Source organism: Dermacentor andersoni, chromosome 3 (assembly GCF_023375885.2).
Source record: "Dermacentor andersoni chromosome 3, qqDerAnde1_hic_scaffold, whole genome shotgun sequence".
Classification (NCBI taxonomy): Eukaryota; Metazoa; Arthropoda; class Arachnida; order Ixodida; family Ixodidae; genus Dermacentor; species Dermacentor andersoni.
The window spans coordinates 157,078,074-157,090,266 of NC_092816.1; the positions used below are offsets into that span (position 1 = coordinate 157,078,074).

The window sequence follows — 12,193 nt, forward strand, 5'->3', positions numbered from 1 at the left end:
AAAGCTTCAGCAATGCTATGATGGCACGATTTTTGCAACGAGTTTCCTTAACATGACGTAACTATGGTTCGTTTTACGACTTTCGAATGCGCAGGTTCGAAGGGCAAAAGAGACTTATTCGCATGCGGTTCATATTGCCAACAACGATGACTAGAGCCCAGACTTAGCTTTAAACTAAGTCAGGAAACCTAATTGATCCACTGTCTGGCTCTTCCCTTGTGATCACCAATGGCTCTAGCCCCTCTCTGAAAATTGTTTCTAGGTGTGTGAACGGCGGCTGAGTCTTGTTTTCAACATTTTCCACTAAAACTAAATAATCATCAACAAACGTGAACACACGAGCAACCCGTGAATTCATGAGGCGCGCCGCTAGAGTTCTGTCAAGGTTGGCTAGGAACCAAACAAATAAATTTTGGGGTCTTACGTGCCAAAACCACTTTCTGATTATGAGGCACGCCGTATTGGAGGACTCCGGAAATTTCGACCACCTGGGGTTCATTAACGTGCACCTAAATCTAAGTACACGGGTGTTTTCGCATTTCGTGCCCATCGAAATGAGGCCGCCGTGGCCTTGATTCGTTCCCGCGACTCGAGCTCAGCAGCCCAACTGAGCAACCACGTGGCAACCACGTGGTTGCTCAGTTGAGCAAACTCGCCGTGGTTGCTCAGTGCCACTGAGGTTGCTCAGTAGGTTGTTAGGTTGCTCGGTAGCCACTAAGCAACCACGGCGGGTTTGGCTAGGAACAGGTCGCTCAGAATCGGTGCGATGGACGAACCTATTCATGTTCTTTGTTTCTGAAGAAAAATGTCTCCATTCCAAGACACGTAAGTGGATCTTAAGTACAAGGACAACAACTCTAAGAAGGCTTCAACATGCATCTGTGAGATATTTTGAAAGGCAACGTTTCCGTAATTATCAATGCATTGTTCAATGCTCAGCAAGAGCTGTATGTGAGGAACCGAGTAAAATAAGTCTTTGACGTCAAAAGAGTAAGCCAAATACCCCTTGTCAGAATTTTCTCGTGGATCGTATGTTCTTTGTTCCAACCCCCCCCCCCCCCCTTCCGAGTATCTTCCTGTATTTGTTCCATTGACAAGGGAATAAAACGATAGTTATAAGTAGCGCTCTGAGGTGCGTGTTTCTCTTCTGTGTGTCTCGTCAAAATGGTGCGCAATCCAACCTCTAGTAAGCTTATGAAGGCTTGAATATCAGCCAGGGTGATTTGGCATAGATAGGATAATGATCATAAACGTTTCTGGTGAAAGTAATGGTAGTAGACTGAATAATTAAAGAGTTTAAATCTAGATTAGAGAACAGATTTAATTCCACTGCCAGAATTTTAAATCATCCCAATAATCCTTGTGTTTGATAGTCTATGCGTGTCGAGCGACAGTGCTTCCTGATACAGTGCTTCTTGATGCTTGCTTGCTAATATCATTCTTATGCTGTATAGTTCGCCTATTAAAATTCCCTGTTTCTCCCGTACAAGAAAATTTACATTCATCACAAGAAGCCTTCTAGATGATTTCCGGAATCTAGCTGATGTGATTAGAGCCTGGCATGCACCCCAGGCTTAGATATGCATTCAACAGCCTCGCATCTTGCAAATATTAAAGGCATACTCCTGCTAAGCAAGTTCTTGGTATCATCCACAAGGTTATTTGCGAATGACAATTTGCTTAATTTGGGAGAACAGTCAATCTAAAACACGTCAAGCCATATCGCTGATGATGCATACAAATTCCAAATGAAATTAATAAAATAAATATAGCAACAAATGCAAGAATATAAATCCCATATGAATCTTGGATCCTTTATAATTTAGGCTACTGTATATCTCATGAGGGTTGCGACGTGAAACATACATGTGGTATTTATTCCTCATTTTTGTACTATAAGACCTGATGATGCTTAAACAGCAGCGAAAGAACAGAGGTCCCAGTACTCAATATATTTGTGATGGTTTGGATCGTCAAGTTGCAAGGCGCCTGACGCGAGGTAGATGGAGGAGACAACGCATGATTAGGAAGCACACGACAATAATATTAGACGGCACGGAAACACGAGGGATATCTTCAACTAGAAGCACGCATGCAAGGTTGTTCGTCAACAGGAAAAAAAAATGTAGTCTGACGTGGAACCCTCACTGGTAGAGTGATGACCGGCGTGGTAAAGTAGAGGCAGCAGTACGGGGAAGGAAAAGGTGGACGGCCCACAGCTGCCCAGACGGCAACTGGCCACTCCGAGATCTCGTGCCAGACGGCGGCCCAAGGCGTTCGTTTCGATGACGGACACGGACGCCCGCCCGGTCTCCTGAACCTCGCGCGTAGATGCGGGTTCAAGGTTGGAGCAGGCCACTCCGAGATCTCGTGCCATGCAACGAGCCGAAGTGTTCTCTGTCCCGAAGACGGACGCCCGGTCAAGAGAACCTCACTAGTAGGTGTGGGTTCCGTAGGTCCTGCGGCCCTAGTCATGCCGGCGTCCCTACGATCTCCCCTGCGTGAGCCTCCCTTTTATGCGAAGCATACTAGCCGCACAACCACGCTCTTCCTTGCTGCGCCGCGCGCGGCCGCGTAGCTACCATATGACGTCATAACAGCTGCAAAAGCGGAGGCTCAACTCGTGCGCTCGCTTGCGGCCGCGTAGCTACATAGCCGGGTCTCAGCTCGTGCGCTCGCCTGCGGTTGCACAGATGGTACTTCGGCCTAACTCCCGCTCCTCTCGCTAGGGCACTGACGTCACAACAGCTGCAAGCCGGGCTCAACTCTTGCGCTCGCCTGCGGTCGCACAGCCGGTGCTGCGGCCTAACTCCCGTTCCCCCCGCCAGGGCACTGGCGTCATAACAGCTGTATAAAAGAGCGGGGCGCTCTCGTCGAGGCCAGTTGTATAGCGCGATGGCGGGAAAGGAAAGGGCCGCTCGTCAGACCGCAAAGCGCAAGTTACAAAGAGCCACGGAAACGGCCGAAGAACGAGAAGTTCGGCTTGCCAAGCGACGTGCACAGTACGCGGCTAAACAGCAGCGTTCCTCCACAGAGTCCGAGGTAAAGGATGAAGTTGCGAGTGTATCTGGGAGTACTTCTACTCTAGTATGCTTCGCATCCTGGGCTTAACCTTAGCTAAGCCACAGCCATTTTTCATTTGCTGCACCAGCCTCCCTTGTATTTCTTTTTCTCTTGTCGAGGACAGCTGCACTGTCGTCTGCTCTTGCATTCCTTACTTTTTGAGTATTTCTTCACAACTTTACATTGCTCCAGAAATCAGTTTCTATGCTTACGGCAGTATCCCACGCTTAAAATTTTGACAGCAAATGTGAGACAGGGGCCGCGTAACACTTAGGGTGGTGTTCTTCGCTTTGATTGTTTGGGAATGCATATCAAAGAGTACATGTTATGGCCCGACGCGTAATAACCTTTGAACAAGAAAAAGAAGGTGGGGGTTTGCATTTCGCAAAACTGTATGGAGGCTTTTACTGTGTGCAGTTTAAATTAAAAACGTTCACAACTAATACTAAATGCACTCTCCTCCAAATTTAGGCTGTGCAGGTGCACTAGTTCACACAGAACACACTCTTCACCTTGTCACGGCCCAGGTGGCGATTCAGGTTCTTCAAAGTGCTTCATTGTATGAGATGGCATATTGCGCTCCAGTTATTTGCAGAAGATTGCTTTACAATTGTGTCATATTGATGGTCCAACAAAAAGAATTATGTTCTCTGATCCCCTAATTCTCCTCACTCGATGCCTAGTGCTATAACAGCATGGTCGACACCACGAGAGTCAGTGTGGTGTGCAGTCATTGTGTGTATGGCGTGGTGGAGAGGGTACAATAATTTTAGCAACTTTTCCGGATGGCTTGAACCAGTTTTGTAGATTGCTGTTTGTTTCTTTCACTCATTGTTACCAGACTTCGTTGTGGCTATAAGCATAATGTAGTTTGTTAGCGGTCCTGCCAACTTGTATAATGTTTAGGCATCTGGGTTGAAAAAAAAAAGAGGAGCTAATGCTTTGCCAGGAGCTAAAATTATTTAGACTTATTAATTTTGAATTTACACCTGTGGATATTACTGCTGAATGAACGCGCACCAAGTAGAACTGCCCATAATATTTTCTTCCATTATAATAACGCTGAAGCTTGGGACGGTAGTTGAACTGAGACTTGTTTAAAAAGGACTCATTTCTTTGTTCAAGTAAGACAGAGGTTCCACAGGAAGGCAGAAACTTGAAGCAATCAACAGCGGCATGAATATAAACAACGCTCAAGGTTTCGCAATCTTGCGCCTGGTTATCATATTGCCCATCCCATTTTTTTTTCACAGGCTGTTCTTTACTGTTTTATGGTCATACCTAGTTTAAATTTGATGCCCTTATTTTTTAATATTTGGTGAATATATTCTTTCTTCATCGGCTTTAAACGAAATGTGTATTCATAATGTGCCTTCATTTACCCTTTCCACTGAAGTAAAACACATGCATCTTGATACAAAATTTATTTTCTTTAATACTTCGTTGCGTTTCCTAAATGTGCAAACAGTTTATTTTAATTTCTATTTTGACTTCCGGGAAGGCTTGGTCTACTGGATTAATGATTGCTTACATGTGTACATCGTTTTATGTTTTGGTCACCTCTATCCTTTACAAGAACTGACAGCAGTACCCCTAGCCACGCCATCACGATCACCACTGCTAAGCACACCCTTCCTCTCATTATTTTAACACTTCGGCTTCTGTTGACCTATTATATGCCCCAGGTTCTCCCCCAATTAACGTTCGCGCGTGCGCGAATAAGGCGCACGCGCGACGACGCGCGTCCCTCAGCATCCTGGCGAACGACGGCGGCGTGCGCTCCGCCTTGCGTGCAGAGACGGTTGCGCTGGCGTTGGCCAATCGGCGGGTGAGTTGGAGAGGAAAGGAGTCGTGTGGCGAAGCACAACGCGCGCGGCTTAGGGGTCATTTTCACTCCTTCAGTCGACGACTTCAGACGCTCGCTCCGTTCGCCATGGCAAGGACCAAGCAAGCCGCCCGTGAGAACACCGGCGGAAAGACTCCGCGTAAGCAGTTTGCTACCAAGGCTGCTCACAAGAGTGCACCTGCCATTGGTGAGGTTAAGAAGCCGCATCGCTATAGGCCTGGGACGGTGGGCCTTCGCGATATTCGCCGCTACCAGAAGTCGAGAAGTCATCTCATCCGCAAGCTGCAGTTCCAGCGCTTCGCGAGGGAAATCGCTGAGGACCTCAAGACCGACCTACGATTCCAGAGTTCATCTGCGCTGGCCCGCCAGGAGGCCAGCGAGGACTACCTGGGCGGTCTCTTCGAGGATGCCAAGTTGTGCGCCGTCCACGACAAGCGCGTTACCATCTCGCGGAAGGACATCCAGCTGGTCCGGAGCATCCGTGGCGAGCGTGCGCAAGTACGGCCGCTGTTTGCGCCGCAGCCTTGGTCAGGAGAGCTACTCGAAACGGTAGGGGCCAGTGAGCTATGCAAAAAATAAAACGCTGCCAAGGAAAAGAGTTGCTATACTGATGCCAATGACCTTTGTTGAAATGTGGGCTACAGCAACATCCCTTGTTCCAACAATGTTGGTCTACGTGCATTTTTTCTAACACAGAAGTCACTATTTGTTGTGTTAAGTGATAACCTTCTTTTGGAGCTTTCATTAGGATGGAAATTCACGAATACTATTCGTTTCTCCTAACAGGAGCAAGTTAATTCTTTCAAGGCGTTTGGGGTCAAGAACAACTTTCACCAGGAAAGAGTGCAAGACGAGTCACTGAAGAAAACGAAGTTGCTTCACTGATGTAAATAATTTGAGGACTCGAATTTTGCACCTTTTTGTATGTATCCTGTGCAATACACTCATATCACAAAGTGCAAAGCTGTGTCAGTATGTTGGAAATTCAATTTCCTCAATGGTGACCTGCTGCTTCGGCTATGAGCTGCCAACATGACATTGACATTAATGGATATGTATTATCGTGTACAAATGTACCCTAGAAGTGCGAGCGTCGCCCAAATTGCATCTCTGCGCTTCAGACCGTTCGAAACAGTGGGTCATATATGAACATTCCGAACGCAAATGTTAGCGCGGCTGATCGCACTGATAGAGCACCAATAATATTCAGTCGACCCTCGCGCGTGCTAGGCAGTTTTGTTCCCGATAGTACATTCTCCAAAGAATGAATATGCTCTGTACAACAAAATACGGGAAGCACCTTTATTTTGACGGTTATAGTACAGATTTAGCATAAAGTCTGTTCCGTTTTCTGAATACGTGAAGAACGTGCACTTGAACGGTTATAGCATAGATTCAGCATACAGTGTTTGGTTTTCTTGATACAAAAGCACTCATATTTTGTATTACGCTCTCTCTTTTAAGGCTACCCGTTCTACGGAAATGACCGTTCTTTTTTTACGGGAAAGCGTTCGGTCACACATTATTTGGCGTAAAAGGAGAATTTTTTTTTCTTAGAGTGAAGCGAGAACGCGCGCACACGTTATTTCAGGTTGGCAAAAACTACAACGCCTACAGTTCGACCAATGCCTCGACGCACTGGCACCGCCAACGTAACCGGACGCGGCCAGCGAGCTCCGGCGCGCCCGGCGTCTAAGGATGTTCGCCGATGTGTCGATAACGTCGGACTCTAAACGCGCTTTTAGAGCTGCTCGAGCCGAGGCAATCCGACAGCGATGAGAAGATCTTGAGATGAGGAAGCAGAAGGCCGAAGCAATCCGGCACCGTTTCCTGGGGGTTACATAACCATAACGAAGGTCAACTGCAGGCAGAACAACCTTCGCCTTCAGCCTTTTTCCTGTAGGGGAAGGGTTCGTAATTTTTTGTTTAGATCTCTTTGCATATACCGGTGTCGACTTCAACACTGGGTGCGGCGACTTCGATGAGCGGACCCAGCTTTAGGAAACCGCCGTTGTCCTCGCTGCCGCCGGAAATGCAAAGACCAGATTATCGGTCACTGACATAAAAACAAAACGACTTAAAATTGACATACTGTAGTGGAGCCGCCGCTAATGCCAAGCTGGATTGACGCCATCGTGCAGTGGGCGAGAGTGACGGCTAGCACTTGTGATGTTCCGATCCTACCTTTCACGTCGGAGACAAGTGGGGATAAAGATACTGCACACTCACTTTTTTCAGCGCTGAGGTGCAGGCAGGCCTCGAAGTATACGTCAGGAGGGCCACAAGTATCCACACTCTTTGTTCGCCAGTGAACCCTACCGTACGGTCCTCGCGTCCAAAAATATGGCCGACGCACGAACGAGCCGGAGCGCAGCGTGATTGTCGCGCGCTTCACACCTCTGAGCCCATGAAAGCATGGCTGCAAAAAACAACCAAAATCAGATAAAGTTTAATGCTATAATGCAGAGGTGATAGAATGCACATTCACCAAGACTAGAGAAGCTGCAGTTGCGAGATGGTCTGCGCAAGGAGATAAAAGTCATTCGAACGCCATTTTTCATTAGCAATTGCAGCGACCCTCGTTCTCGTCGGCCTGCCACGTAATACATTTCTTTAAACGACCCGTGAACAACTTATATAGATAAAAAACCTGATTCGGTTGTACCAGTGCGAGAGACAGCGCCACTTCACGACACCGAGTTAAAAATACGCGCAAGAATATTTTTGTTATGGGGCGCACTGACCTATGATGTCAGCATACTTATGGACTTACATGCCAACGGTAGCCCAGCACGCAGAAATGTGGGCAATTTTTTCGTTAGGTATTTTAGGGCTTTCGTAGACGGCGGGGTCTACACCACGTGACTCGATCATTCGTGATTGGTGGCACGGTACACACCATCAAATATTTCGCTCGTGGAGCGCAACATAAGAGACGCGGCCTCCGTCAACGAGTGCAGCGATTCTACGAAGCACAAATCCGACTCAGGACCCTGCCTTCTGGCGGCGGTGCTGCGGACATTATTGTATTAAAGGAAAAAGATAAGACACACAAGATAGACGCTATACACGCAATGAAGTGTATACCCCCTTGAAATAGGGCTGCGATAATAGTCATCTATTCCCAGCTTGAGTTAACCAGCTTTTACTACCTATATTGCTGTGTAATATTTCCCCCTGTATAACCTTGTACTTTTCTGCCATCATGAAAATGACTTATCTCTTTATCGTACAGTTTGACATGTTTGTAGCTATATCGTGGCTGGATCGGTTTCTTGCTTGCTTTTTCTGACCAGTATTTTAAACCTATCTTGCTTTTCTCAACGTTTAATGAGTTAATTCTCCTATCCGCTTTGTCGGCCCCCTTGCTGCCGTTAGTTTTTCCCATCCGTTGCCTGTCGCACACACTCTGCTCGGTCCAGATTGCCCGCCATGAAACAGACACCTAACACTTCCTTTAGAAAGCGATGCAACACGGCCACATGTAGCTGCTGCTGACACGGGATAATGACGGGATATAATCACCAAGCTCGAATAGAGGTCGAGCGGCGGCAACTTTTGTTGCTTCATTACTTTGCATAGTAACGTTTCATTGCGATGTTGATGCCTATAAACCATTGTCTGATGGTTTAGAATGTATTTAGATTACTTACTGCTTATTTGTGTATATTGCGTTGAAACATGCTCTCTTTCATAAATAACACTGCCTCAAATCGTAGTTACTGCAATACTTGCAAACAACAGTCTCGCACTACGACCCTCCCTGGTACTATCGCCGTTAATTAAAACGTCTGTTAAGCCTGATTGCAAAAAAAAAAAAAGTTGAGCATGCAATCGCTTTATAGTATGTTTCGTAAACATGCAGTAGTCGCAAATATAGGTATTGGAGACTGAAGAAAACTATTGTTACAAGCGCTCGTGATCCTCACAACAGAACAACGCATCGGAATAGACTAGGAAATGTCCGCGTTTGAATGTACATTCGTCGTACGACTCCATCCACAACAGGTGCTTCTACAAAAATCCGGCGCTCTTGACAGAAGAAAAAGAAGGCCTCGTTTTACAATTTCTAGAGACTGCGTGACCGCGATTCCGTGTCGAATAATTTTCTTGCTTTGATTGTTGGTTTGCATGGCGTCAGAACACAACATATGTATTTGCATTCGTAGCATACAGCATATGTGAGGCTGCCTTCACTGAAGGTTGCGGCGATCTTACAAAGCCCACGTGTCGCTGTGGTACCTTAACTACTTTGAAAACGTGCCGTGTTTCGTTTTCTATATGTTAACGTCCTGGTGGAATTGTGCCGTGATTGTGACTCAGTGCTCGTATCGGCTCTTGTCGAAATAAGCTTTTTTCTAACCACACCTGACTAGCAGCGGTACCAATGCTACCATCAAAGAAATCGAGAAAAAATGATCACACATTGATAATTTGGCCATTACCTTTCAGCTGCAACAGAATGCGATCGTGTGGTAGCGTCAATAGACTGTTGCAGCTACAAAGCAAAGCCAGGACACCGACTGAAACGCATTATTGAAGTTGTGCAATGCACGGCATGAGAGGCGCCTTTGCAACCTGTCCCCATAGGAATGCCTCCGTCCCTGCCGGGAATAGAAGCCGCTACGTCGTGATCACCAGCACAGCGTCATGCATGGAAGCAGTAAGCTACTGCGAAGGACACACGTAGGCCAATGGCGTTGAAATGTCTGAGTCGCACTGAAAGCAACAGCTGCACATTGTTGTGCTTCCACTGCCTCGCTATGCCGCCGTACCTCAAACTTTTAGCGGAGCAATAGGGCCACCACGCCTTTTCTCGGGTGCAGATAAACGGTGAGCACACTCATCCATGTGGCCTCCAGATCACATGACGGACTCCCGATTTGAGAGGGATGTCCTTCGGCACTAATTTCAAGCGATCGCTATCTGGCTACTGGAATGTTGACACAGGTCTCAGTGCTCGGCGGGCTCCAAATAGGTCTCGCTCGCTCGTCGTTCCTAATGCAAAGCCTCTTGTTTTCCGGTGACTTTGCAGTAAGTAGCGACACAATATCTGCGAAAAGGACTATGATATCTGGGCGGCTCTATTTGTGTGGCTCTATCTGGGTGCCACGTTTCCTTCATCATGACATGGTCGTCACTGCAAAGTTATGTTCCTCTCCCTCAATCTATTGTCATTGCGGTCGTCGTGCTATCGTCTTGCGTTTGTCGTTACACACATGCTTAGGTTGCAAGCAAAATTGCTCACCTTACAGGGACAGGTGACGGCATCTTTGGTGACACTTCGTGGAGCTCCGTACAAGGCTAGTGCTTCGCCCAACCTTTTCCTCTTTTTTTCCTTCCGTAGCGTAGGGAAGTCGTGCTGTACTGCAAGCTACGTGAGCTGGTATCAAGGAATACCGTGGGTTGCGCATAAGCCCTTCGGACGAGAAGGAAGGACTGGACGAACACGACTAAAACCCGAGTGCAACGATTGCGCTTGTGTCGACCATTCCTGCATTCTGGTGCGTGTGTTTGGTGCATCACCCACGGTGTGTAAGGAAGTGTACCGGGCTCAGCCCTGGTGAACCTGCTTTGCAATGAGCCTTTTCTATCTGCTCCCCCCCCCCCTCTATCTCTCTATGCGAGGCAATATGGACAGCTTCTGTCCCAACCCTCGATTTCGACAGTGTGTAGGGTCTGGGTGATCCTTGTTCTCTCTCTTGTCGGTACGGCACCGCTGATATCTAGCCCTAGCATATAAAGGAGAAGGCAAGGGGAGGGAGCACATTCAGAAGCCCCCAAAAGAAATGGAGTAAGCAGTGAATGACGGCACTGAAGAAAGTTTGGCGCTGCGCGTTGCTGGAACACATAGTACAGTTGAACGTGGCAACTGCAGGGCGAAATCATCATTAGTCATCATCATATATTGCACCGTTAAATGCCTCTTTAGAGCCACAACATAAAGGGGTGGGGGCATCAGTAAGAACAGCAGAAAGCATGATCAGCGTGAAGGTAAGGGAGAATTTGCGTGCAAGTGATGTCACAGAAACCTATTTACAGGGGACGCTAGAAAAGTAACGTACTCATTAGTTAAATGCTTAACAAGTACCAATAATTATAAACATACATAAAGGTCGCAATACATACATAAAAAGATGCAGATGCGTGGGTGGAGTATTAACATTATTTTGAACAAAAATGGTTTGCTATCAGTAGTTTGAATTTTAGCTGGTCGCGCTCTGCAATGGTCGATTCGGGTAAGTCGCTACATCTTCCGATGGCTGCAGCAAGAAATTATTTGTTGAATGCAGTGGCTCTATCAAAAAATCTTTTGGAGTTTCGCAGAGTTGAATAGGTGTCGTGACTAGCAGGCGGGAAATAATAGTGTGGAGGCATGCAAATTAGGAAAGCATTAATACGATTTATGAAATAAGCAGAGTGGAGATAGTTTGCGTCTGACGTCTAGAGATTGCGCTTCGAGCGACTCCCTAACACTGTCGATGCATGGATGGTAGTTGTAGTTAGACGTCGTGAAGGGAGCAGCACGAGTTTGCATGGATTCTAGTAGCTTATTAGGTAGCTTTGATGAGGACCGCAAATAGGTGACGCGAATTCAATTTAGTGCGAACGAAGGTTACATATGCTATTTCGAGAACTGAGGGTGGGCACAGAACAAAAAAGAACGTTCATCTAATATAACCAAGTTTCTTTGAAGCATTACTCACAAGTTGAGTAATGTATTCGGACCATGTTAAAAAGCCCCTCAGCAGGCCGAACAGCAAATTTCGGTTATACGCTGGAAGTGAACTATGAACCGGTAACGCATTATCCACTTAATCTGCAAGTATCTATGCATTATCCCCTTTATCTTGAGACTCAAGCTGATGTTGCCTTTAGAGAAGCCAAGACCACAAGCAGTTGTTCTTCCAGTGACAGCGAAAAGGTCCCGTGGGGCACATCACTGGTTCGGCGCCACCAACTTTCTCCAGCAGGTTTTCTACCTACTTAGGTAACCAGGCTGATCAAACATGGCCAAGGGAAAGAGAATCAACAGCGTCAAACAAAACTTGCTCAAGCTCAATTCAGTTTAAGTGTGCAATTTTTCCGTCATAAATTATTGGAAAAAAAAACGGCCATTAAGTGGGGGGTATGATTTTCATATGCACACCCCTTTCCCGCTGAGAACTAACAGTAATAAAGCAGGTTATGAAGGCTTGAATATCGGCCAGGATAATTGGCTTAGATAGGATAATGATCATGAATGTTTCTGGTGATGGTAGTGGCAGTAAACTGAATAATGAA

The 12,193-nt window shown here is 46.7% G+C and overlaps 1 protein-coding gene across 1 annotated transcript in view; it reads left to right on the plus strand.

Annotated features, from left to right (window-relative positions):
* The first annotated feature begins 4,996 nt into the window (after positions 1–4,996).
* LOC129382634 (uncharacterized) overlaps positions 4,997–12,193 on the plus strand; it is a 28,033-nt gene continuing 20,836 nt past the window's right edge. The window contains exon 1 of the mRNA XM_072286940.1: positions 4,997–5,458. Within this exon, the coding sequence (XP_072143041.1) occupies positions 4,997–5,458 (462 nt within the window). The remainder of the gene's footprint in view (positions 5,459–12,193) is intronic.